The sequence below is a fragment of the Zootoca vivipara genome, chromosome 12, assembly GCF_965207765.1.
Source record: "Zootoca vivipara chromosome 12, rZooViv2.hap1.1, whole genome shotgun sequence".
Taxonomy (NCBI): Eukaryota; Metazoa; Chordata; class Lepidosauria; order Squamata; family Lacertidae; genus Zootoca; species Zootoca vivipara.
The window spans coordinates 11,364,510-11,391,601 of record NC_142595.1 but is presented as its reverse complement, the minus strand read 5'-3'; the positions used below and the strand labels follow the sequence as shown (position 1 = coordinate 11,391,601).

The following is a 27,092-nucleotide window of genomic DNA, read 5'->3' as shown; positions in this document are numbered from 1 at the left end:
TACAAGTAACCTATATTGAAATTTGGTGAATGGTGTGAGTTTGACCTCTCCTCCACAAGAATGTTGAAATATGATTTATAAATCTAAATGCAATTCAGTGCAATTTGAAAACAAGTTCAGAGTCTCTATTTCATCTATTTCATTTCCTATCAGTTTCTTGGGTCGTAGGACACATTCATATCATATATTTAAAGCACTGTTATACCACTGTAACAGTCATATCTTCCCCCAAAGCATTCTGGGAGCTGAAGTTGAAGGGCACTCATGGAAGTACAATTCTCAGCACCCTTAAACTACAGTGAGCTAAGTGTTGCTCACAAGTAGACCCACTGAAATAAATGAACATGACCAAGTTCCATAAATTTCAGTGGGTCGTCCTTATGTAATACTTAGCTGGATACCACCCACAGGATTCTCAAGATTCTTCATGTCTGTTAGGGGTATGAGAGTGCTCTAAACGTGTGCTGTGGATATGACCATAGTTCCTTGTGCCAAATGACCCTTGTTCAAATCACTCTTTTTCATTTATCCCTAAGCTGAGACATTTTGGTGCCCAAGGCAGAAAATCCGAAGGCACCTGCGCCTTGTGCTTACAGAGTATATAGTAATAAAAATGATAATACTGGTGCCTCAAAATCTGCCGCCTGAGGTAAACCAACATGACTTGGCCCCATGGTAGGACTGGCCCTGAGGGAATGGGGCCTGGGGGAGAGAAGCAATACCCACAATCGTTAGGAAGTGCCAAATGAACATTTGCTTATAACCATCCTTGTGCTTTATTCCTAGGTAAAATGGATGATGTATTGGATCATATTTGCACTCTTCACAACAGCAGAGACATTCACAGACATTTTCCTTTGCTGGTTAGTATCCCGCTGAGATGCTTCCTTCCCTCCCTCCAAAAAAACAAAAGCAGGGAAAAACAAATGTTTTTGAAAGGAGCAAAAGTGTAAGATAATATTAGAAGTTGCTCAATAGCACCAGGTGCTTCAGATGCTTATCTTTAGAAGCTGGACACTTCCTCTGTCAGAAATGTCACATTAGCATGGTACAGGAGGGGTTTGGGTGTGTGTGTAACAAAATGGATGGGAAATGCTAGTGTAGGGAAATGGCTGCAAAGAGTTTAATGTGATGGGTCTGCTGCAGTGAATGGGAAGCTACGAATCCTGCTGCCACATTTGGCTCTGAGTACAGTGGAACCTCGGTTTATGAACACCTCGGTTTATGAATTTTCGGTTTACGAACGCCGCGGACCCATCTGGAACGGATTAATTCACTTTCCATTGCTTTCAATGGGAAAGTTCGCTTCAGTTTATGAACGCTTCAGTTTATGAACAGACTTCCGGAACCAATTGTGTTCACAAACCGAGGTACCACTGTACTGGTACTGGAGAGCACCCAGCAAAGTGGGTTGTGGAGGATTAGTTTTAAAAAAGGGCAAAGCAGGCAAAGTAAAAGTGCCCCATTCTGAATGCTGGCATATATGGGAGAGCATAACATTTGTCTGAGGCTGAATGTAGTTTCAAGAAGAAAAACTGAATCTGTGATAGAATAAATGAGAATGGAACAGAGAGAATGCAGAATGCACACAGAAGAGAGAACATCCTCTCTTCCATCTGCAAACTCACTAGCGTTGCCCAAGGATGGTCCACTGTTGCATCGTACCGTCCTTCAGGGCAAGAGTCCTCAGGGATGATTGTGGTAGAACGAAGAACTCAAATCAAATTGTGGGGAGAATGACCGCTTCCCCAACATAAAGGGGAGGCGCATTTTGCGCAGTCGGCTGCCCCCCCCCCCCTGGGATCCCTGAGGCAGTCCTGGAAGTTTGGAGGCTGGCCCTGCCTACCTGAGGCTGGAGGCTGGAGTCACCGCCCACTCAGTCAGCCGACCAATCCGGCCGAAGGGAGGCGTGCCAGGGGGATGCCCACCACCTTATTGCATCCCACTTATGGCCAGAATCAGTAACCAGACAAGGTGCTCTCTTCACAGCCACCCTTTGTTCTTCTCGATCCATTGACCTCCCAGGTGGGTGGGCTGGCAGTGACAAGGGAAGTTGGAACAGAGCCAGAAGGAAGAAGAAGTCAGGCGGGCCTTAGAAACTATTCAAACCAGGTCCATGTGGTGATCAGAGTTCCCTTTCTGACATAGCTGCAGTACACTTAACTTGTGTGTGCTTGCTTGCATGAATATGTGCAAAAAGTGTTAAGGAAACAGGCCGTGGAGAGCGCCCCTTGACTTTTCATGCCTCAAGCTTATACTGTAGTATTAATTGGCCCTGGGAAAGTCATGGTAGGGTGTGGTGGAAGAGGAGGTGCTTGGAGGGAGGAAAGTGGGAAGAGAACATGAAAAATCTGAAGAGGAGAGCAAGCAGGTTGCTGGCACTAGTCTGGCTGCAGGAGTTGCTGGAGGGAGGAATACAAGGCGCCATCCAGCCATCTTAGGGACTCCACTCTGGATTTCTGATTTCTGCTTAGCCTTTTCTTCTGCCAAAGATATCCCGCAAGGCAGCAGAGGTTTAGGGTCAGAGCTTCCTTCTCCTAGATGGGCAACCTTCCCAGGTTGAGCTGGTAGAAGGAAAGATAAGGATAAGGCTCTTCAAGAAGGAAGCAGAGAGGAGGGTGGAAAGACGCGAACATGGATAAATATATTCTTCTTTTTGTCTGCGTGCCCTGTTTTCCATTACATGTTTGCCTGTGCTTATTGAGTTAGTTTGTTCTCCCACCCATTTCCCTGTTGGGATAGACGTTTGAGTTTATTGGTGTGGTGGTGGAAACAGTCCGTCAAAGCACGGCAAGCTGAACAAACTGGAGCTTCCTGTTTGCCTGCTCTTTCAAGCATGAGCTGAAGGGCTCCCAGATGCTGCTGGATTAAAATATCCATCAACCCAACCCAACCCAACTGTGACCATTGGCCATGCTGGCTGGGGTTGGTGGGAGTCCAACATCAGCTGCAGGGCCACATCTTACCCACCCTGGCCTAGAGGAAGAATTAAACAGCCCTGCAGAATCTGATATATTTGTTTTTGTGTTGAGGTGCTTTGGCTGTACATTAGGATGTATGGAAATGATTTGTTGGCTTGTTGGCTTCCTAGACCTTTTAGAGATAAAATAAAAATGTATGGCAGGTCTGCAAAGTCAGTCTTGCATGTACAGAGGAGAAAGCTATAATTTAGATGTGTTATGAGACTCTGCAGTTGCATCATCAGCCAAGAAGGCCTGAATTGCTTAGAAGGAGAGAAATGGTGCTGTGAGGAACCTCGTTTTGTTGTTATTTGAGTGGGGATGGAGGACAATATGAAGAGATGACTGAACTTTTGAGATCAATTAAGGGATTCTTGATTTGTCTAACAGAGTTAAAGATATCAGCAAAGGGGAGGGGGAAGGGGAGAAACTTCTAAAACAGGGATGACCAACCTTTCTTCAGGCAGAGGCCACATTGACCAATGGACAACCCTCCATCAACCACATGGGCATGTCCGAAGCGTGAAAGTGGGTGCAGCCAAAACATAAAAATAGGCAACGTGGAAACCATAGTCCTCAAAGCTGCCTTCCGAAAGGCTTTCTTATAAGCTGTTTTACACTATTTTACAGTGGTACCTCGACTTATGAACGACTCGACAACTGAATTTTTCGACTTACGGGTGGGGCAATTGGCCGCACGCTTATGAATTTCTCGACATCCGAATGGAAACCGTGGCAGTTTTAGATAGGGTTTTTTCGACCTGCGAATTTTTAAATGGGGTTGCTTCGAGTTAACGAATTTTTCCATTTCCAATGCATTCCTATGGGAAATCGCGTTTCCAGTGGCGCTTTTCGACTTACGAATTTTTCGACCTACGAAGGTGCCTTCGGAACAGATAAAATTCGTAAGTCGAGGCACCACTGTAAATCCTTTTTGGGTATCCGTCACTAAATTCAGATTTTAAAAGGACAGATTTTAGGGGGTACCTTGGTGGAGCACAGTTCGTGGGTTAGCCACCCCTGCTATAAATGCATTTGGTCCCATCAGCAATTGGCCACATAAAACAACAACCGTAATGCTGCCTTTTGAAAAGGAACAGCTCAGCACTTTTTCAACATGTGTCAATGCAGCTATCGCAAGAAACTCGCTGGCAGTATATCCTCCTCTAGTTCCTGGCTCTCTCTTGATTAAGTGGAAGGATGGTCGCACCAAAATGTAACTTGGCACTCCAAGATTATTATTTTTAGAGTAATGCTACCATATTTCAAAACCAATGTAATATACTTCTAGTTTGTATATCTATAGCTATATATCTGATGTGCTAGATTTTCATCCTGAATTATACTCTGATTGTCAAGAGTGTTGATTCTCAAATGTCAGAGGAGGCCTAAATGTGCAGCTTTCTGTGGGTAAATGTGCTATTTTCTTTTCCTGCAGGTTTCCATTTTATTACGAACTCAAAATAGCTTTTGTAGCTTGGCTGTTGTCTCCTTACACAAAGGGCTCCAGCCTCCTGTATAGGAAATTTGTGCACCCCACACTGTCCTCGAAAGAAAAGGTAACTGCAACTGTTTCTCTCTACTGTAGTTGTGGGTAGTGATTACTGTATTGCAGAAAAACAATTTAGGCTGCAATTCCATCCATACCTATATTGGAGTAAGCCCAGTTGGGCTTGTTTCTGAGTAGATATGTCTAGGGCATGTGTCATTTCCATGTATTATTTAAATGTTCTGCTATTTTCTCTTGATAAGGTAGTTCTTTCACCTCAGCCCGTGTGTTTTTTTCCATCTGTTTTGTGTTGCTTTGCAAAGCTCAGAGCTGCTGAATAGTTAATCCAAAAGTACTCATTTCTCACAAATTACTACTGAAAACAATTGTACAAGATGAGGGTCAGCTTGATTTGGGAAATGATGGTCAAATGTAACCTGGAGTTATTGGACTTAAACACTTTTAAGTGGTCTGGTAGCTTGGTTTCTAATAAAAATAAAGTACCCACAGATCATTTTATTCGTTTTATAAATGTGCAGGCCACCATTCCAAATTTCTCCATGGCAGCCATTTAATAGAATTAAAAACCACATAAAATAACATAATTATAATCATAATAACAGCAATAACATATTGCAGATCCTTGTATATCATTAATTAGTTTCGATATATCACAGCCAACCGATCAAGCTTGTAAAGCTGTAAAGAGCTTAAGGCCAGGATAGCTCAAAGACCAGCTCATTTCTTATGAACCAGCCCGTAAACTGAAATTCTCTTTCAAGGTCCTGTTTTATGTTCCACCACCAAAGGCGGTTCATTTGGTGGGAATCTGACAGTGACTTTGCCCTGGCTATGGACTTCCCTCCCAAAGGAGGTACAACTAGCTCCATCCTTTGTGGCATGCAGGCAGGCGGTGAAAACATCATTATTCCTTGTGGTTTTCAATATGATTGGAGATTTTTCAATTCTGCTTTTGTTTATTTTGATGGTTTAATCATAGTTTTTGTCACCTGAAGGTGTTTGGTTTGGCTTTAGTCTTTTATGTAAACTGCTCTGGGCCCTTAATTTTTTATTTATTTATGAATAGGCAAACAGCTTGGTAGATGTGAGTATCAGCTTCGCCTCCAGGGCAGGTGCCAAAACCTCTTCCTCAAGATAGGCTATATAAGATTGCTGCTTCTCAGACTGGGCCTTAGCCAGGCTGGGGAGAATGAAAAACGCCAGAGGTAGTCTTCTGATTTACCTGTATCTATACAGGCCCCGGGACCCAGGTGGCGCTGTGGTTAAACCACTGAGCCTAGGGCTTGCTGATCAGAAGGTCAGCGGTTCGAATCCCTGTGACGGGGTGAGCTCCCGTTGCTTGGTCCCAGCTCCTGCAGTTCGAAAGCACGTCAAAATGCAAGTAGATAAATAGGAACCGCTACAGCGGGAAGGTAAACGGCGTTTCCATGTGCTGCTCTGGTTTGCCAGAAGCGGCTTTGACATGTTGGCCACATGACCTGGAAGCTATACGCCGGCTCCCTCGGCCAATAATGCAAGATGAGCGTGCAACCCCAGAGTCGGTCACGACTGGACCTAATGGTCAGGGGTCTCTTTACCTTTACCTTATACAGGCCCCAGGCTCTCCCTCATGGTCAGATTATTGGCAAACATGTGGTTCTTATTTTTTTAAAGCCGCATTTAAAGTGTGTCGGTTCTAATGCTTACAATATATGGAAAACATAAATGAGGAGAGCTGAATTCTTTCTCATCTTACCTTTCCCACACTCTGTTGCTTCAACAGCAGAGAGAGAGAGAGAGAAGAAGGTAGATTCGGCTCCCCTCACCTGCAGGGCAGTCTCGAGCAGGTCGTGCGCCCTGGTGCTGAGGGGCGGAGATCGCTCCGGCGCCCCCGCCCTCGCAGGGCGCAGCATGGTTTCCGCACGGCTTTGTCGCGCGGCGCCCTGCCTACCGGCCCGGCGCCCTGGCACACCGTGCCACCAGGGGTCTACCAAAGCCAGCACTGCTCACCTGCACACCCTTTTGAATATAAAAATCCCTCAACACTTTACATAGTAACTGGGGAGACACATGAATAAACAAGTATGGTTGCCCCTTCTTGCAAGTGGTTTGACCCAGAATTGTCTCTGAAGGTGTTTGAGGACAAAGAATGAATGCAAAAGTACTTGGGGGGAGCCTGGAGGCGAAATCCCTTTCGATTGTGTTATTATTATTATTATTTATATATATTTTTGTCTTCCATGATAGGAAATAGATGACTGCCTAGTCCAAGCAAAAGATCGAAGCTATGATGCCCTGGTGCATTTTGGGAAGCGGGGGCTAAATGTTGCAGCCACAGCTGCTGTGATGGCAGCTTCCAAGGTAACCAGTGGGATAACGAAGGATACAGTGGTTGTGTTAACATCACAAGTCTATGTTCCTAGCCAGTGGCAATCAGTGCCTGAGACATAACACCCCAAGCAGGATGCTCTTAATTCTTTAACTTTTTATGTACGGACCTCTTGTGACTATTAAACAGAGGAAGACTATAGAAATCTGGAATTGCACAATCTTGGCACCATCTGCACTATTTCAAGCAGGATTATACCACTTTAATCAGTCATGGCTTCCCATGGAATCCTGGGAAATTCAGTTTGTTAAGGGCTCTGAGAATTGTTAGGAGGCCCCCTTTCCCCTCACAGTGCTACAACTCCAGAAATTACCTGGGAAGAGGGTTTTATTGTTAAACCCCCCACACTGGGAATTGTAGCTCTGTGAGGTAAACAGAAGTCTTCTAACAATAATCAGTACCCTTCAGAAACTACACTTCCCAATATTCCTTGAGGGAAGCCATGGCTATTTACAAACATCCCAGTGCCACATTCAGGCTTCTACTGACTCGTCCTTTTGGATAACTGGCAGCAAAATTCAGCTTTAGGGTTAAAAACATGTACAATGAATGTTCTGGGCTCTGAAATTGTAAAGAGATATTTTACAGAATGTAGCCCAAATGGTACACAAATCCAACTGAGAAACATTTGGTTCTTTCAGAAACTGGAATCGATCATATGAACTCTTGTCTAACAATCCTGGAGTATTAGTTAATTGATACAATTGAATTATTTTATTAAACTGCACTTATTGCACGTATTTATTAGTAATGACTTCTTACAATTATTGCAATTAAATGTGATACAACCATGGTCCATTAAAATGGCCACCTGCTGGTATAAAGGAGAGCCTCCTCTTAATATGGCCACTTTGTCCCTTTGGCAAAGGGTGTTCACGCTTCAAGTTAAGAAACCTCAGGAAACATTCGTTTTAGCCTGAGACGTGGTGCTATTACTAGTCAATATTGTCAATGTGAAACAGAGAGACATTGTCACATTGAACAAGCATTCTAGGCAAGGTGGCTTTTGTCATTTGATTTGCAGACTCTGCAAATGCAAAAAAAAAAATACTCTGAAGAACTTATGATACGAGGTCGAGGACATAAGGGTTTGATATATATCAGGGTGGGGAGCATTGTTTCAGGCAGAGGGCCACATTCCTTTCTGGGCCACCTTCTGGAGGCCACATGGCAGTGGTGGGTGGAGCCATAGTTGACAGTGAGAGGATCAACAAGTGTAAACTCTGACTAGTAGGCTAGCCAATGAAGAGTGTGGCCCGGGGAGAGTCTTGGGGGTCACATATAGTAGGCCGAGAGAGCTGTTTTTGGCACCTGAGCTTGAGATTCCCCCTCCCATCCCTCTTAATAGATTCGCCACTTGACACTGTGTTTAAGCTTTTTGTGAATTGTTATGAAGTGGAATGATGCTTTCCCATAGGGAAACAGTTTGAAATTCTGGCCACTTCCAGGTTGCCACTATTTTGGCGGGCGGAATTCAGTTGCATACTGTAAGGGGGAGAGATTATAGAGAACCCCTCTCATCAGGAGCAGTTCGTCCCCAAGCAGCCATGAAAGCGCGGGGTCTGAAGGGGCTAGTCAGGAAACGGAGAGTGCCAGGTCTCGGGCAGCATGGGAGAGCCCCTACTCCACAGGCGGGAAGAGAGAGAGGCGGAAAAGGGGGACAGGGAAAAAACGGATTGTAGACCCTTTCCCCCGGCACCGGAATTGAGGAGGAGGAGAAAGGGGAGGAGATTCACTGTCCCGATGCTTTTATGTTGGTCAAAGTCGCGTAAAGGGGCAGTGCCGGATTCTGAAATGGAATGAGAAGACATGAAACTGTCAGCTCACTACACTGTAAACGTGCACCAATAACGACTTTTAAAAGACAAGTATGTGGAAGGTCGTTACTCAGGAGTAGCTGTAACAACCCCTGACACATACTGTCAAATTCAGGTTGCACAGTTAAAGTGGATTTGGCCCTCCCTCCCCTCAAATGTGACTTCTTGTGGTAAAGAATGGGACAGGAAATGCACCGGAAATTCTGTGGTGATTCTTGTTTGATGTGACATCTTACAGCATCCCTGCGAACAAGGGCGGAGCACCCTGTTTTGCCGGGAAGTGCTTCCCTCCCTTGCCGGCTGTGCCACCCACCCCACTGCTGCCGCCAGAGAAGCTGCACAGACATTGGCACCGATTTCGGGTGAGGTCTCATGTGCTCCATAATATCTCGGGTGATTTCAGTGAGATCTCGCCTGAAATCAGTGGCGGTGCCAGCGCCACTTCTCTGCCAGATGTCGAGGAGGCAGGATGTCCACGGGGGCACTGCCTTGAGGGCTTCCTCCGCTGGAGGCTGTGGCCTCACCCAACCTAATGGCTGTATAAATAAACCAGAGTGTCTTCTCAATAAACAGGTCACCTGGAAGTGACCTAAGTCGGTTAGTGTTTGCAAAATGTCTGGAGGTCCTGAAGTACTGTTAGTAGAAAAAAGAGGTGGAGCCTCCAATGTATTACGGTCAGTGTTACTCTAAACCAGGTGTAGGCAAACTCTGCCCTCCAGATGTTTTGGGACTACAATTCCCATCATCCCTAGCTAACAGGACCAGTGGTCAGGGATGATGGGAATTGTAGTCCCAAAACATCTGGACGCCGAGTTTGCCTATGCCTGCTCTAAACATTCTAGTGGACTACAGATAATATTAGGCTCTGACTCAATTAAGCCAATAAAATCCCAGTGCAAAGCTACACAATTGCCACATGAGCAACAGAACCTGGAATGATAGCAGCAAAATCAAGGCAAGATCACCCACAGTCTTTTAGCACCAAAGTCCATCTGTGACTTCGTTCACCTTTTTGCTGTGGAGTATTCTCAAAATTTGCCTGTGTCGTCGTATGTTCCCACAATGGGGTCTCTTTTTCACCTGCCAGATCTCCCAGCTCCTTCAGTTTCTCTTGTATTTGGACCTGAAAGAAGGGCAGGTAACCCTGTCAGTGTTTCTGTTAACTGCTAAACTAACCACCATGATTGGAAAATGTTGTAGCATTTATTACTAAACAACAACAACAACAAAAGTATTGTGGTCACTATTGGGACTAACTTACAGAGTATTGACTTTGGCTTAGTTTCCCTTCTGTGGCTTTTGTGTATTCAGCTTTAAAGTCTAACTTGGGTTTTATCAGCAAAAGCAAACCATTACTTCTATTCTGAATCCAAAATACAGAGCTGGGGACGGCTTTCAATGTATGGCAGGAAGATTCATTAGAAATATTAGCTTACATTTAGCTGTCTGTTGTCAAAGATGGGAATGTCCATTCTACAACCCAGCCAAGGGTGCATTCCACATATTAGATTTCCCAGGAGCACATGTGGCTTAGGAAGAAATTCAGGTTACATGAAGGTTTCCCTACTGAAGTGATTTCAGTACTGGGAGATGCAAGCATGGATTAAACTTAGCAAGGAAGGAACCCCTCACTTCACCTTGTGCTACACATTGCATTTTTGGTCGAAGCCTCTGAGCACAATCCACCAGCAAGTTCTTTTGCAGAAGCCCCATTCAGTGCAGTGCCTGCATAGAAATATATATATTTCTCAATGATCTTTGTTTAACATCAAATATCTTTTTAAATCAAAACTAAAACGTTAATCTGAAGGGACCCAGGTGGCGCTGTGGGTTGAACCACTGAGCCTAGGGCTTGCTGTTCAGAAGGTCAGCAGTTCGAATCCCTGTGACGGGGTGAGCTCCCGTTGCTCGGTCCCAGCTCCTGCCAACCTAGCAGTTCGAAAGCACGTCAAAATGCAAGTAGATAAATAGGAACTGCTACAGCGGGAAGGTAAACGGCATTTCCATGTGCTGCTCTGGTTCGCCAGAAGTGGCTTTGTCATGCTGGCTACATAACCTGGAAGCTATACGCCGGCTCCCTCGGCCAATAATGCGAGATGAGCGCGCAACCCCAGAGTCAGTCACGACTGGACCTAATGGTCAGGGGTCCCTTTACCTTTACCTTAAAACTTTAATCTAGATAAAAAACAGATCCAGATGAAAAGGAGAGAGAAAAAAGAAAGAGAAAGAGGGAGGTAGAGAGAGATAGAAAAAGAATTGAAAGAGATTTTTTAAAAAATAAAGTTAATAAACTAAAGAACTTCCGGTTATTCATCTGGCAGCTATATATAAACATTATTCAACTCATTCACTCCAATATAACACCCAGCAAGACTACTTTCTATAAACCAACATTATCTTCAGCCTTCAAACCCAAATGTCATTAATTCATTTTCTTTTACACACAAAATTCTATGAGAGGTTTCCAATCTTTAGTAAATATTAACAATGACTTTTCTCTGAGTAAACATGCCAATTTCACTATACAGTATCAGCTAAGCCCAGCTAACCATTCCTCCATAGTTGGCAATTAGTATTTCAATCTTTGTGCATGTTAAAATCTCGCTGCTGTAATCATATATTGGAACACAACTATATTTAGAGGTACCCCCCCCAAAAAAAATCACACCTCCAAATGCTGCACAAAATTTGGACTGAATACTTTAACCCAGCACTAATATGGTAAATAGTTAAGTACTATCTCAGGCATAAGGAAAAATAAGTCCTGAGGAAGCTCAGAATCTCAGAAATGAAACTAAAGAAATTTCAGACACCTATTTCAGATGATAAAGAGTTTTGCACGCCTTGAAAACATGCTGTTTTTCAGGAACAGCCTGGTAAGAGAAGTAAAATATTCAGAAGGCATCTGTGCCTGTTGGAATAATAAAGAGGAATTCATTGAACATGTTTCATGTTACCTTATTCAATTTTAATCCAGGAAAAAATAGTCTGTCTCAGTGTAAGTCTGTATGTTGCTATTAGATGATTGTCCTCTTCATGTTCTGAAGTTCTGTGCAGAAATACAATAAATTAATTGCTTAAGGTACCCTGTGTCTCTTTGTCTGTTTTCACAGGGCCAGGGCGCTCTGTCAGAGAGGCTTCGCAGCTTCAGCATGCAAGATCTCACCACAATTAGGGGAGAGAGCAGCAGCAGCACTGTGAGTCCGCCTCCTCCTGCCCCCTCAGTTTCAGTGCGAACAAGTAGCAAGCAGAGCCACCCCAAAACGTCCAAAAGTGCATCAGAAAGTATTGGACGCTCAGGTCAGTGCAAGAGTTAATTTCCCCCCCCTCTGCATCGGTTACCTAAAAGGAGCAAGAATTAAGCATGAGAACTGTAGAAGACTTGTGGGGCAGTCCTCAAATACCTCTGGTCTTTACCAAGGGGCTTAACTTTTTGTGTGGCAGCCCCTTCCCTATAGAGCTGCTTGCCAATAGAGGTTCCACAAGAGTCCTCCCTGTTCGTATTTAGATGCCCCCCCCTATACCTATAGCTATACACCCTCTGTTTTTCAGGAAGGCCTTTCAAACCTGAGATTCTTTGCCAACCAGCTTTCCATTGATACACCTGCCATTTTTAAACGGTTTCCGCCATGGGATGTTTTAGCTGAATTGTGATGTTTTTGGCAGAATTATACAGATTGGAATAAAGTGGATCTGGAAAGTGCAATCTACCATATTCACGTCTAGCCCTGTAATCCTCCCCCTTTTCTACCCATTAACTGAAGACCCAAACTGTTCTCAGATATTAACTTTTGTAGTAAGGAAGTCCAAATAACATGTTTCCATTTTTCCATTGTCATTCATCCAATTGTTGTTGGGGTTTTTTTGGGGGGGGGGTCAAAGTTATCTACTAAATAGTTGGGTACAATATTATTGCTGCCACAAATGATGTTGGGATTTTATGCTTGCAAAATGCAAAAATTGTTTAGTTGGATAATATTGTATTGGAGAGACATAAGGAAACACTGTGTTTCAAATGGAATCTGTCAATGGTCACCCTAGAATCTAGGGCATGGTTATACCGTGTTTCCCCCTTTTTAAGACACCGTCTTATAACTTTTCCCCCCTCAAAAAACACAGGGTGGCTTACTTTTGGTGGGATGTCTTATTTTTTTTATTACCGGTACGGTTTTTACGGTTCAGGGCGCTGGCTCAGGGCGCTGCTGGGCTGTCTTGAGTGCTCGGCGCTGCAGCAGCCCCCAGTTCCGGGTGGCGGGGTGGCAGGCGTCTTTGGCCGGGCCAGGCAGAGGACGCTGGCTCATGCGCTCCGCCCGCCGCTGCAGGGCGCTCCAAGCTCCTTGGCCGGGCCAGGCAAGGAAGAAGCAGTGAGCCCAGCAGTGGCGGCAAGCACGGAAGTGGCAGGGATGGCGGTGAACGAGAAGGCAGAGCGCGGGGATGCAGCCAGCAAGGCGGGAGCGCGATCAGCTGTTAAGCGGAGCTCTTGGAGCGCCTCATCATAGCTGATCGCGCTCCTGCAGTGCTGGCTGCATGGAGTGACTCTGTGAGTGGAGGTGCCTGTGGAGGTTGGTTTCCGCGGCGCGGAAGTATGGCTTATTTTCGGGGTATGTCTTATATTTCTCAAATACTTAAAAACCCTGCCATGGCTTACTTTATGACTACGTATTAAAAAAGGGGAAACAGGGTAGGACTGAGGCGACCATTTGAGCACCCGCCACTCTAATTCAATTAGAATTAATAAAAAGTAACTTTAGACTTTGATATTTACATGTTTGCTGTTGCACATTGACTTACCCTGCCTTATCACAAAATTTCACGCTATGGGCTTGCAGCTATCTATCTCAATATGCACTTAGCAGGTCCGTAAGGGCTAGGAGGATGCAGTGTTGGGCTTGTGCCTCCTCTTCTATATTTATCATGTTCAGGAGACCTACCAAAGTACTAAATTTAATCTGGTCCAATAAATAACATGCTTACCTGCTCTCTCTAGAATGTTACCACTGTTGTTCTGGGTCGGTTAGGGCTTCTGCTGCAGCAGAGCTACTCTGAGGGCGGTATACAAATTTAAATAATAATAATAATAATAATAATAATAATAATGATATAAAGATTCATATAGTGCCCACATTGTGTTTAGTGTGGTTCAGAAGTTACTTTTTGCACAGAGACATCTCAGTTGAAGAACACCACTTGCTGTGGACTGAATAACCTGGGGATAAGGGTTGCTTTCTCTGTCCCTGAAATGAAAAGGAGCAGATGGTTTTGTGTTTGTAATGCAAGTTGCATTGGGCAAAACTACACGTAAATGGCACTTGATTTGGTAAATCCAGTATAGCTGCAAGTCTAAAGGTGACCTGAGTTGCAAAACCAAATTAATGGTGAAGCACCTAGTAATTTTAGGCACTCAAATGCTGACAAAACACAGACAAGTAGAATATACAGTACTCAATACAGTGCAGTGGTGACAAGCTCCCTGAAATCCAGAAGTAGATTTAAAAAGTCACTGTCCCTTCCCTTCCCTGTACAGTAATCTATCTGAAGCCACAATAATTTGCTGACCAGGCTCATTGCAGCTGTCTTTCTGCCTTTAAACTGGGAGTGTTAAATGTACAAAGCAACTGCATACAGGGTGCATTCAAGTACATCTGTAAACAAGACACACTGCTAAGTTTCACTCAAAGCAGACCCACTGCAATTAATGGACATGACTGTTAGGTCCATTAATTGCATTGGATTTACTCTGAGTAAACTTATAATAATAATTATTATTATTTTATTATTTATACCCTGCCCATCTGACTGGCTTGTCCCAGCCACTCTGGGTGGCTTCAAGCATATAGAAAAACATGATAAAATGTGGTACTCAAGGGTCAATGAGCTTTATAGAGGCTTGCAGAATGAATTTCTGGGTGTGTTTTATTTTTGTGGCTGAATGGATGATAGAATTTGCCAGGGACTCTTCAATCAGCCTTGGGCAAGACGCTCCTTCTCCAGTTTGTTTTATTTGTGATTTGGTAACAATAATACCCATTGGCCTGCCCCACTTTGATAATTAATGAGATAATAATTGTGTGAGTACTTCGTTGCCTTCTGACAAATAGCATCCTACGCGTGTGCACTTAACTATTTCCACTGTTAATTACATGGAGCAAATGGTATGTGTGTACATCTCTTATGTAGTTGAGTATATAAATGGAGCATAGCTTAACCTTTCACCATGGTACACCATTATCTGTTCTTTGGCCTCCAAAATGGCTTGGGGGAAATGAATTTAAGTGCTTTACCACCCCTCCCATCTCAGCATGTTAAGCTCTTAATATATGGCTCCTTTTCCAGTGTGTGCATGTTGTTCGGTTTGCCGCATTGTTCAAGGTGAGTACTGGATTCCTCTTCTGAAATCCATGCGCCCTTTGTAAAACCTTAGTTCTCATTCCTTGCATTTGCTGTGCCCTAACTGGGGTTTTTATTACTGACAACCAAATTTCATATGCACCTTAATGCATGTGGTTTTAATAGGTGCCCTTTGCAATGAGCTGTGTGCCTTGCCGAGACTTTGGAGTGTTGTTTTTGTGTAAGCATTGTGCAGAAAAATGGGGTTCTTTCATAAGGTATTTTAACACTGATGTTTAGTACCGTAGGTGCTTTGCTTTAATTCCCGCTGAATACTCAGATTAACTCAGATTAACAGGTACCACGACAAAGTTATGGCTGGCTTGAATTTGGACGTTTCAATTTAGATTTAGATTTTGCAGCCTCTTTCAAATTGATCCAGTCACAAAAACGGCCCCTGATAGCATGTGCAATATGTGTTTGCAAAGGTTTCCAGTGTTTCAAAATCCACAGGAGGGCACAACCTTTATTGGGATGAAACAAGGTGTCACAAAATAGTGAGCAAGCTTTCATCTTCTCCAGAACTCTTCCTCGGGCTGAATATTAAACAAATTGTGTATGTAGGAAGGGGGGCTGTTTTGCTGTTCATACATCTGCAGCTGCATACACACAATGATGGCTCGGGGGTCGCCTGGGTTTGGGGGGGGGAGCTCCGCCTGTCCACGCAATACCTTTTAAAGGACAGTCTTTCCCTCAAAGAATTCTGGGCACCGTAGTTTACTGGTGCAGTGAAAGGGCCTGGATTAGGCCTGTTGGCATCAAGGCATAGCTCCCAAGTCTCCCATTTTTTGTGGGAAACCCCCAGATTTTAATCCGTTTCCCGCTGTTAACCAGAATAGAAAAAAATCCCGTAAATCCCCCGATTTCCTACCTGCCAGGGAGGCTCCTTCTGCGCATGTCCAGACATGTATAGAAGCAACTTCCGGTGCCGCGCCGCTGCTGATCCCGGATTTTTCAACGGGAGACTTGGCAGCTATGGCATCAAGGATTGGAATCAATGCCACAGTTTGAGGGGTTTCTGCTGGCTACTGTTGGCAGTGATACTGGTGCCAGTAGCTTCTAAGTAAGGATGAAAGAAGGCAGTGATGATTCCTGTTCCAAAGTAATCATCACAATCAGCACTGCTTCTGTTCTGCTGCAGTTCAGTTTCTGCCAAACTGCGTTACTCATCTTGCTGTCCACTGATATAAGTTACATGATTTGCATGCTATGTTGTGTAACTATTTACGTAACTTGCTTAACATACGTTCATTTCAATGTAAAGGAAGCACCGAAGCCGTTTTTTAAATTTTTTTTAAACCCAATCTCTACTAATGTACCGTTTGCAGACTTAAAAAGAACAGCGATGTGAATGAATGCCAATTGCATTTGCCTGATTTCTGTTCCTGACCACAGATGAACACAGACCACAGAAATTTCTGCTTCCTTTTTTTTTTTTTTTTGGAATTCCTATTTTCATCTGACTACCATTTGGGTGGGCCCATTGGGCGACTCCTCACTGGAGGCATTTGGCTAAGCTATGTGAGATCTCTGTGTGTTTGAATGGAATGGGTAAGGGTGTGTTTCTTGGTGTTTAAAAGTGTTTTTGTGTTTGTGTTTGTGTGTGTGTCTGCAAGTAGGTGGTAAATATATCTAGGCACCTGATTCCTTGAAATGAGCTAAATTAGTTGTCATAATATGCATAATTTCCCTTAGTGTCATAGCTGCCAAGTTATCCCTTATTTTAAGGGATTTTCCCTTATGCTGAATAGGCTTCCTCGCGAGAAAAGGGAAAATTTGGCAGATATGCTTAGTGTTCTACTTTGCATTGGTGTTGAGTTCCCTTCCATGTATCCTCTTGGTCTGCGACTTGGTTCACTGCCTTGCATGACTTGCTTTGCATGAGTTTGAGTTCTCTGCCATGGATTCACTGCCTGTTCTTTGGAATAGAAGCTCTTGGTCTCAGTGTGACCCACCTGTAAAATGGCATCAGGGGACTTGTGCAAGCACATGCAGAATTTAAAGAGTTTACTGCTGAGCTGCACACTTTGACATTGCTAGGCTCTGCCCCTGAAGCTCACCTGGATACTAGAATTTTGCCATCCTAGCTGTTGCTGTTTAAAACAGGATGCCAAATGCAATGGACCTTGGTCAAATTCAGCAAGGCCATTTTTATAAATGAGAAGCCTTGCAAAGGCTTCAAGAGGAATGAAAGTGAATTTGGGATTTAGCCTGAACACCAGTAGTGAATTTAGGAAGAGCTGTTCCAGTGGGAAAGTAATCTGAATGAATATTCAGTTTAGGAACCCATTTTTCAGGGTTCACTTGTGGCAGATATTAAGAAAATGGCCCAGCAATGTCCAAACTGACACCGCCAGATTACAATGTAAGAACAAGCAGCTATAAGCCCAATGGCAAATCTGGATCCCATCCATTGTTGTATAACTTAGACAAGATTCATTTATGGGGAAGCAAATAGAAATATGTTGACATCATTTCCAAGCTTATTTAGGCTTAAAATACATTAGTGTTTGCTTAGTTTGTTTTGTCTAGAATCTAGTAGAAAAATATATTGTTGATACTTACATAAAAGGGCAACATTTTTTTTTATAAAAAAACCATCTCTGTTCATCAAGTAAACACCACTTGTTAAGATGCTGATCTCTACAAAGCATGCGGAGTGGTTTCATTTGCTTTCTTTGCACAAAATACAGACACTATTTTGTTTAAAGTAAATGCTGTTGGCTGTACTAGTGACTCCTAACTTAAATCTTTTAGCTGTTTAATTAATCATCTACACTTTCTATTTCAAATTTTAAGGTACTGTAGAATGAGCTGATGAGAAATCTTAGTGATAAGGCAGTGGCTAAAATAGTAAAATTGAGCTGACTTGGATAGTTTAAAAATGAATGCTATTTGTGGCCATCTCCAGAAAAAAAGACTATTGAGTTCAGTTAATGATGCTATTTCCCCTGCCAAGTACTTTCTATTTACTGTTTTTTTCTTTCTTTCCTTATGTGAATATTTTGGGATATGGATGTAAGTGTTACTGGTTTGCATGGCTTGGACAGACTTCTGAGTAAATAGTCATAGGGTTTGCACTGCTCAACTAAGAACTGCTTCCTTCTCACCCTTAATTTTTTTTAGTAATATATAGGTTGTTCCTAACTGTGTGCAGTGTGCCCGGAAATTCTTGTCTAATCACTGACTTTCTAGGTTTTGTTTTGTTCTAATGGGTGGGCCTCATTTCACCTGACTGCTCTGTGGTGGCTTTTTGGCTTACCAGCAAAGTGGTTGTAGGCAAATGGCTTATTATGTAGTTTTCTTCTGATCAAAGTATATATTACGCCTTGTTTGCGTAGCATTTGATGCTTGTTGTAGCCTAACTGAAGTGTGAAAATCTGCCTGGATTTTGTTTTTCTTGGCGACCTGAGGAGCAGAGAGCATGAGGCTTTCAAATGTGACTTATTGCTGCATAGAAATCCAAATGTAACACCTGTTTATGGTGGCTGATCCCTGGTATTTTATACAGGCCTTTAGCTCCTTGATATGAACTTACCTACATTCATTAGAGATTAGAGACTGATGACATATAGTCCTTCAGCCACGCACAAGTGACGATTTTATATTACAGTAAATCCCTAAGAAGAGCTTTGCTGTCAAATCAAAGTTGTGCCATCATCTTATTTATTCTCAACAGTGGCTAGGCATATTGTTTACATGGGGTTTATTTCCATTAAAAATCATAGATAATAACTGGTCATACGCCTGTCCTCCATTAATTTGCCCGGTCCCTTTTTAAAGTCACTGGCAATCTCCATAGCTTTGAATTCCATAACTTAGTTTCTGCTTTGTGTGGTTAAAAGAACTTTATGTCAATTTCATGGGTGATTTTGAGATCTAGTTTTAAAGGAGGAAAAAAAAATATACCTGTCTGCTTTCTTCACCCAATGCATAATTTTAAAAACCTCTATCAAGACCCCACTTTAATTGCCTTTGGTTTTCTAAAGCAAAAGCCCCAAACACTTTAACCTTTTCTTCCAATAACAGTATAATTTTGGTTGCCCTTATTCACCCAATGTGCGTCTTTTATACTTGCACTGAATCTCATTGGCAATTTATTGAAGTTTGAAGTGGAATGAAATGACGTTTCCCCCTGAATTGATACAACATACACAGCTCCAGTCTTTGTGTTCCTGGCAAATGTTCTCCCAGGGCTATGCTCCTTCTGTTTTCACAGCTTTTACACGGCAGAGAACATTGGCAACCAAATTCTGCTTACCAGACTTATGATAATGCAAATGCGCATTCAGGCAGTTTGTGGATTCATGTCCACAAGCAACATTTTGGATTCTGCTTTGTAAACAGACGCCGTGTGGTTCATGTACATTGTGGTTTATTTGTTTATTATAAGTCTGCCTAAACCAGTTTTGTACAGCTGTGGTTATGAAATTTGACTTGCTGGAAACTGACATTAATGCAGAACATACAGAACATTGCTGTGTTGAAGGATAGGAAGAGAGTGGACGTTAATATTGTTCACCTTTTAGGTATAATATGCAAATCAGATTTTATCTTTGTAATGTTTGTGTGTTTCATTGGATTATTTAGTTTCTATGTTGCTATATTGGCCAATTTCATGCCAGTTCAGTGGGTCTAGGCATAACAAAGATGGGCTGATGCCAAGAAGGTTACTAGCATATTGCCAAAAAAACAGGAACAGCATCACAAAAAGGACATTTGCATGTGTGCGTTTATATGCAAATATAAGCAATTATTACTCTGATTTCAATAGGAATGCAATGCATTCCACCATAACTGGATAAACTTGTGGCTAGGTGGTCTGTGTGTTCGCTCAGTCTGCTGTTCAGCTGTTTGTTGATGGGCACATTCAAAGTCCCCACTCTCCTTACAGCTCTTCCTCATTAAACTGGATGTAGATTGGATAGCTCTTCAAATAGAGGACTGAAAAGTATGGCTCAGGGCCACCCTGAGTGCTTCCCACCTCCCTGATCAGTCTAGGGACAGTGCTTCAGTGTTTAGTTTCCTTTGGATAAGAGGAAGCGTTGGACACCTACAGTGTCTTCATAATTTTATGGTGTCTTCACAACTGGAAGCAAGCAGATTTCTAAAAAGGAAACAGCTTGTATCTAAGCTCACACCAGGTTTCTGATTAACATAATCCCATCCTTATTATGTCTCTTTTGGACCTAACTCCATAATAATGTTCACCTTTCTTTGCATTCCCTGACTCAAATTTCAATGTAGTGTTTCTTTGGTTCCTTTCAGCAGAGAGGTACCACCTTTCAAAGGTATGAGTGAAATGCCAGTCAAGGAACATCAATGTTTCTTTGTTGAAGACTATGACCACCCAATATCTGTCCTCAAGACAGCCAAACTCACAGCATTATTCAACTTTATTCTCAGTACCCGTTGCTAGGAGAGGTTCATCTTCACATTGTACGCAGAACACACTATTCAGAATTTGTTCATACCATCATGAACATTTCATAGCACTCTGTGTTTGTCAACAGTGTTTTCCTGACTATAATTGAGCACTGATAATCCATTTGGCAGGTAGTGATGACGTAAATATCCCCAGTGGCTCTTTTTGTTCTACTAGACTAGATTAGGCAATTATACCTGATTAACTTTGTCAGCTCAGTAAACTAAGCTCCATTTGGTTTTGTTATACAGGAACTAAAATTATTCAGATCTAGCCATCCATATGACCCCCTTTTAAATCCACAAATAAATTAAGGCATCTAACAGTTAAATCCTAAACATACCTGCTCGGAAGTAAGCCCATTGAGTCCAATGGTACTTACTCCCAAATTAGCTCACAGGGTTACAGCCTAAATTCATAATAATCATGGGTGTTGCATTGAAATCTTCTTAAGCAACTCAAGCTGACAACTAAAAATTGTTCCTGGTGTGTGCCTTTTAACCCCACTTATATTATTAACCCCGGCAAATGCATGGGTGGGGCAACAGTTGGCGTTAGTCTGTTTGATGACAACCATCTCTGACCTTTCCATGTCCTCTTTCTCTTCACCATTTAGATCTTAAATGGCTGTTCTAAGTGGTTGAACTAGAGGTTGGGGCAGAGAGTGAAAGGCCACCTGAGGCAAACTGTGAACCAACGGAAGTTGTGTTCTCAGATGACGAAGAGAACGACTCATTGGATGGCACATCCAAGCCTAAAACACCTAAAAAGAAGGATCCCGTCATTGAGGTACTTTCACATTGGAAATGGGATTAAAGACACAGGTGCCTGACTTCCACAAATGCTATTTTCTTTTGCAATGGAAAGGTTGTTGAGGCCGGCCCTGAATTCAATAGAATTATAAAACTGCATGTAGGCCATCTTACTTACTTAGGCCAAGAGTGAGGAACCTGTGACCCTCCAGATGATGAAGAACTACAACTCCCATCATCCCCAGCAAGCATGCTGACTGAGGCTGATGGGAGTTGGAGTCCAGTAACATAGGAGGACCACAGATTCTCCGCCCCGGTCCTAGACACATCTATCCAGAAATGGAATGTGTCCTTTGAATTATGGGAGTGGAATGTCCTCACATTTAAATAGTATAGAGACGTTTTAAAAAGGTGCATATTTATTTCTCAACCTACCAATGTTCTAGGATTGGAAAGCCTTCATTTTAAGGGAGAACCCTATTTCAAATCCACTCTCCCCACCACCGAATGGTGTGGAAAACGGTTAAGGCTCTTGCCTTTCCTTATCGTCTGTGCCATGTAAGCAGCAAAGAAACTGTTCAGTGTCACATATTATGCTTGGCAGCAATTTAGCCTTCATGCACTTAGGTTTTGCCTTGCTCTTTTAGCTCCAGCCTCTGCCTGCAAGCACAGTAAAAATGACGTCGGGGTCATAGACATATAAATGGTTGAAATGTACAAGCACCTCTCTTTTTAGAAGTTCTATGTCTGACAAGCAACCTTCTATAAATACAGTGGTACCTTGGTTCTCGAACGGCTTAGTTGCCGAACAAATCAGCTCCCAAATGCCACAAACCTGGAAGCAAGTGTTTGCGAACACTTTTTTGGAAGCTGAACGTCCGACGCGGCTTCCTCTTGAGTGCAGGAAGCTCCTGTTGCCAATCAGAAGCTGTGGCGTTTCACCTCTAGGGGGCTAGCAAGAGTTAAGTTGCAAGGGAGGTAAATAGCCAGTAGGAGCTCTCCAGGCAGAAGCAGGGGTATATAAGGAGAAGCAGGCAGTCAGAAGGTGGAGTTGGTGGGAGTTGATGAGAGAGGTGGAGAGGATTTTGAGATAGAGAGAGGGTTAGAGAAGCTAGTGAGGTGAGCTGTGGCACAGAATCTGAGAGAATAATAAGAAGGGAACTTCAGTCAGGAAGGAAAAGGGGGGAAACTAATACTAAAGGTTAAGTTTAAGCAAAAGTACTTGACGAACCGTGAAGAATATATGCTTGGGAGACAGCAGTCACGAAATTAAAAGACGCCTGCTTCTTGGGAGAAAAGCAATGACAAACCTAGACAGCATCTTAAAAAGCAGAGACATCACCTTGCCGACAAAGGTCAGTATAGTTAAAGCTATGGTTTTCCCAGTAGTGATGTATGGAAGTGAGAGCTGGACCATAAAGAAGGCTGATCGCCAAAGAATTGATGCTTTTGAATTATGGTGCTGGAGGAGACTCTTGAGAGTCCCATGGACTGAAAGAAGATCAAACCTGTCCATTCTGAAGGAAATCAGCCCTGAGTGCTCACTGGAAGGACAGATCGTGAAGCTGAGGCTCCAATACTTTGGCCACATCATGAGAAGAGAGGACTCCCTGGAAAAGACCCTGATGTTGGGAAAGATGGAGGGCACTAGGAGAAGGGGACGACAGAGGACGAGATGGTTGGACAGTGTTCTCGAAGCTACGAACATGAGTTTGACCAAACTGCGGGAGGCAGTTCAAGACAGGAGCGCCTGGCATGCTATGGTCCATGGGGTCACGAAGAGTCGGACACGACTAAACGACTAAACAACAACAACAACAACAACAACAACAAAGATCATCACCTAAATAAACTTAATAGTTTGGTTTACTTTTCACCTGACTGGAATCCAATATTTGTGTACCAGTACGCAGACTTACTGGTTGGTGGCAGCAAGGGAAGGCGTGGGAGGTACTGGGTCAATAGACCGTTAAACGTCCGGGGGCCCTTTGCTGGTGTATCTCGCCACAGAAGCCACACCTGAACGGTTTTGGGAGTCGAATGGACTTCCGAAACGGATTAAGTTCTAGAGCCAAGGTACCACTGTAGTACGCTGCAGCTGCTTCCAGAACAGGGCCTCCCATGAGGCAAAGTGAGGTGACCGCCTCAGGCGGTGGGATCTAGAGGGGCATCAGATCTGGCCTCCAAGGAACCCTCGCCCACTGCGACATGCTTCTTGGAGGCTAGATCTGCCAGCTCCTTGGCATCCCCACAGTGACTCTTCCCTGGTGACTTCTTAGTGAATAGGAGGCACTGCTGGTGTTGCCCCACCTCCAGGGAAGAAATGGTGGTGGCTGCCCTCTGGGGTCTCCTGGGGCCCTTCCACTCCACCCCACCCCCCAACAGCCTTTGCTCCCCACTTCAACTGTCGTGTAAGGTTGATTTGATTCCCCCCCACCTTGTTCCTGAGGCGTATCTTCATTCCCGCCTCCCCTGTCCCCGATTTATTTCTACACTTCCCCTTCCCTTTTTCCCTGGCACAGGGAGACAATTTTGTGGTTCGCCTTGGATGCCTAATTGTCTTCAGCCGGCCCTGTCTGCTTCCTATGGAAATATATAGGCGAAGCATATGCAAAAGCAACCAAGCTGTAGAGTTCAGTTCTGTTCATGACTAGGCAGAAGTAAAAGTAGCATAGCTGCTGTTCAGGTATTATCAGAGCAGCAAGCTTATGGATTTGCTCTGCCTGTAATCCCTTTTAAGTGCCAGCCAAACCTTTATAAAGATTATCTTAAGGTACACAGTTCAGTCCTATAGTAGTGTCATTGCTCAGTGCTTTATCCAGGCTGGAGAGGCAGAGGTCTGAGACTGAAAGAACAAGGGGGGGAAGTATAGGTTCCTAGAGCCTGAATTGTAAATGAGCACAGTAGTTGATCCTGTATAAGACCTTGCTTGTACACATGTTTTATTATGCTGTTATATTTGTTGGAAGCTGCCCAGAGTGGCTGGTGCAACCCAATTAGATGGGCGGGGAATAGTAATAATAATAAGACAGGTTTCATGGTTGGGAGACATGGGTGAATACGCAGTTGCCCTTTCTTGTGCATTGAAGGGTTTCTTAAAAACAATTTTAAAAATCCTGGAATTTCCTTGATTTTGAAAAGGGAATTCCCTGCACTAAATGAGCATTTTCAGAGAGCAGGGGAGGTAGGCAACAGCAAATGTGAAGTTCACTCTGGCTCTGTAATTCTTCGCATTTATCCTGAAGGCGTTAAAAGCAGTTCACATATATTATCACAATAAACATTCTATCAACCCTATTGGTTAGGCCAGGCATCCCCAAACTTCGGCCCTCCAGATTTTTGGACTACAATTCCCATCATCCCTGACCACTGGTCCTCTTAGCTAGGGATCATGGGAGTTGTAGGCCAAAACATCTGGAGGGCCGCAGTTTGGGGATGCCTGGGTTAGGCCGTCCCCCCCTTCTTCTATTGTCCATGTTTTTATTATTACATTAACAACAAACCTGGAATGTTAAACCGTTCTTCTCTTGGTTTGCAGTCTGTGATAACTCGCTGATGGATCTCAGAACAGAATGTGTTCACATGAGGAAATGAAGCAAACCATAGGCTGCCACTGAGGTCACATTATGGGTTATAAGTGTCAAATAACTATGGTACCTGTAGGAAACATATATTCCAGGGGTCAGCAACCTTTTTCAGCCGTGGGCCAGTCCACTGTCCCTCAGATCTTGTGGGGGGCCGGACTATATTTTTTTTTGTGGGGGGTGAACAAATTCCTATGCCTCACAAATAACCCAGAGACACATTTTAAATAAAAGGACACATTCTACTCATGTAAAAACACGCTGATTCCCGGACTGTCCGCGGGCCAGATTGAGAAGGCAATTGGGCCGGATCTGGCCCCCGGCCCTTAGGTTGCCTACCCCTGATATATACATTTTAAAGGTGGGGAATGAACACAGAGATGAATTGGTCAGTATGAATTCTCTCAACTGTCCTTTATACCCAGCTCTACATTTGTGGAGGCCCTCAACAAAGTGCTCAGCAGTCGTCCCTCCCTACATGGATGGGCTTACCTGGCAGCAAGCGTGAGATCAGCAGGTGGCCATTTGATTTCCCTCACATTCCTCTGGAGTGACACTGTATATGCAGGGCATTGCGATAAATTAAAACGGTGACTCACAGACTCAGACATCAGGGCAAGTGTCAGATGTTGGCGGGCCCTGCCTGAGAGCTTGTGGCCTTGGCAGCTGCCCAAGAGTGTCAGGAGCTGGTGCCAGGTCTGGCAGCTCCCCTCCTTCCATACGGGATGCTGCCCACTTCCCCGCCTACCGGCTTCCGCTGCTGCAGTTTCTTCAGGACAAATAGTTTTATTTTAGGAAGCAGGCTTCACTCAGCTTCAGTTTGGCAATCACACCTGCTGCATTACTTGCTCGTACAGTGGATCAGTTTGCATTAAATAATAGTAGTAGTAGTAGTAATAATAATAATAATAATAATAATAATAATAATAATAATAATTGTCAGAGGTTCTTGCGACTACTCTAGAGTAACGACGCTCCGCATGCTCGTCTTTAAACAGTTTTTATTAGTGCAGTCTATTTACAGTGAGCTGGGTATGTAAGACATGTCTGCTCAGTCCGATGCAGAATCCGGCAATGAACCGCACCTTGACTTCCTCCAACATAAGAGTCTTGGGACAGCAAACCTCCTCCCCCTCCTTCTCCTGCGTAATTCTGTAACCGGAGGAAAGGGTCTACGCTCCATGTTTTCCTTCTCCCCCCTTTCCCCCCCTCTCTCTTCCTCCCTCCTGTGTAGCGGGGGCTCTCCCGTGCTGCCAGAGCCCTGGCCCTCTCTCTCCACTTCCTGACTGGTCTCCTCAGCGTCCTCGCTGCCATTGCTGCTTGGGGAGGAGCTGCTTCTGATGAGAGGGGGAGGTTCTCTATACTCTCTTCCCCTTACAATAATAATAGAAGAAGAAGAAGAAACCTCATACGCAAAGTACTCAGCCCAGCCCAGCTTCATGCAGTCTCGCAGTTTAAGGGGAGTTAGAACAATAAAACAATAAAACAAAACAATAAATTAAAACAACAAAACGGAGCACTAAAAGGAATTAAAAAGTAAAACGGAAGAGGGAATTAAAAACAGGTGCTAAGAATTGGTTATATAGCAGAGACTTGCCTTAGAGTTGACCTTAGAGCTCTAAACGCTCCAAGCACTCGGCAGCCATCTTGGTCTCCACTCCTCATACGTTTTTGTAATATATAAGATTTTCAGCAGACCATTGATAGGATGGCCTCTACAATATTCTTGAATTCTGAATGTCGTCATCAAATGAACAAGACGTTCATTCTCTAGTCTACAATATTCTTGAATTCTGAATGTCGTCATCAAATGAACAAGACGTTCATTCTCTAGTCTACTTGGGCAATGGGTGTTTCACACCGTGAAAAGGTGTGAGCGCCCTGGTTTCTCACGAAACAAATGAGAACACTGCCTGTACATTTTGCCTCACAACTTGGGTCCCATAAGTGCTAGCAACTTCATTTTAAATGAAAGAAAGCTGCGAATCAAGGGGTTTCGGCTTATCCAGGGGACACAGCTGCCACCTCCTTGCCAGCACCCATGATGGTGCAACGCTTCGCTAGTCTCATTTGATTTCCTACCTAATATCAGTGAGCCACAGCAATTGTGCCTCGTGTGTGGGAAAGGGAACGGAATGTGTTGTGTGATACCATAAAAGTGTACCCACATAGCTGCTCGGTTCCTTCCATTTGTGGGGGCATCAGAAGTGATGTGATTATGGCGAGACTGTTGCTATGGACTTTGTAGGAGTGGCTGTGTTAGCTCTCCATTCTAGTAGTATTATTATT

At 43.7% G+C, this 27,092-nt stretch overlaps 1 protein-coding gene across 3 annotated transcripts in view; it reads left to right on the top strand.

The window, feature by feature from the left end:
* Positions 1-27,092, top strand: part of REEP1 (receptor accessory protein 1) — a 64,620-nt gene that overhangs the window by 31,111 nt on the left and 6,417 nt on the right. The window contains exons 3-9 of one of the 3 annotated variants that reach the window (XM_088655913.1): positions 787-863; positions 4,399-4,519; positions 6,697-6,810; positions 9,743-9,793; positions 11,769-11,955; positions 14,989-15,024; positions 21,105-21,256. In XM_088655913.1, coding sequence (XP_088512039.1) covers positions 787-863; positions 4,399-4,519; positions 6,697-6,810; positions 9,743-9,793; positions 11,769-11,955; positions 14,989-15,024; positions 21,105-21,256 — 738 coding nt within the window. The remainder of the gene's footprint in view (positions 1-786; positions 864-4,398; positions 4,520-6,696; positions 6,811-9,742; positions 9,794-11,768; positions 11,956-14,988; positions 15,025-21,104; positions 21,257-27,092) is intronic. The other 2 variants (XM_035135157.3, XM_060282302.2) reach the window with 2 other exon arrangements.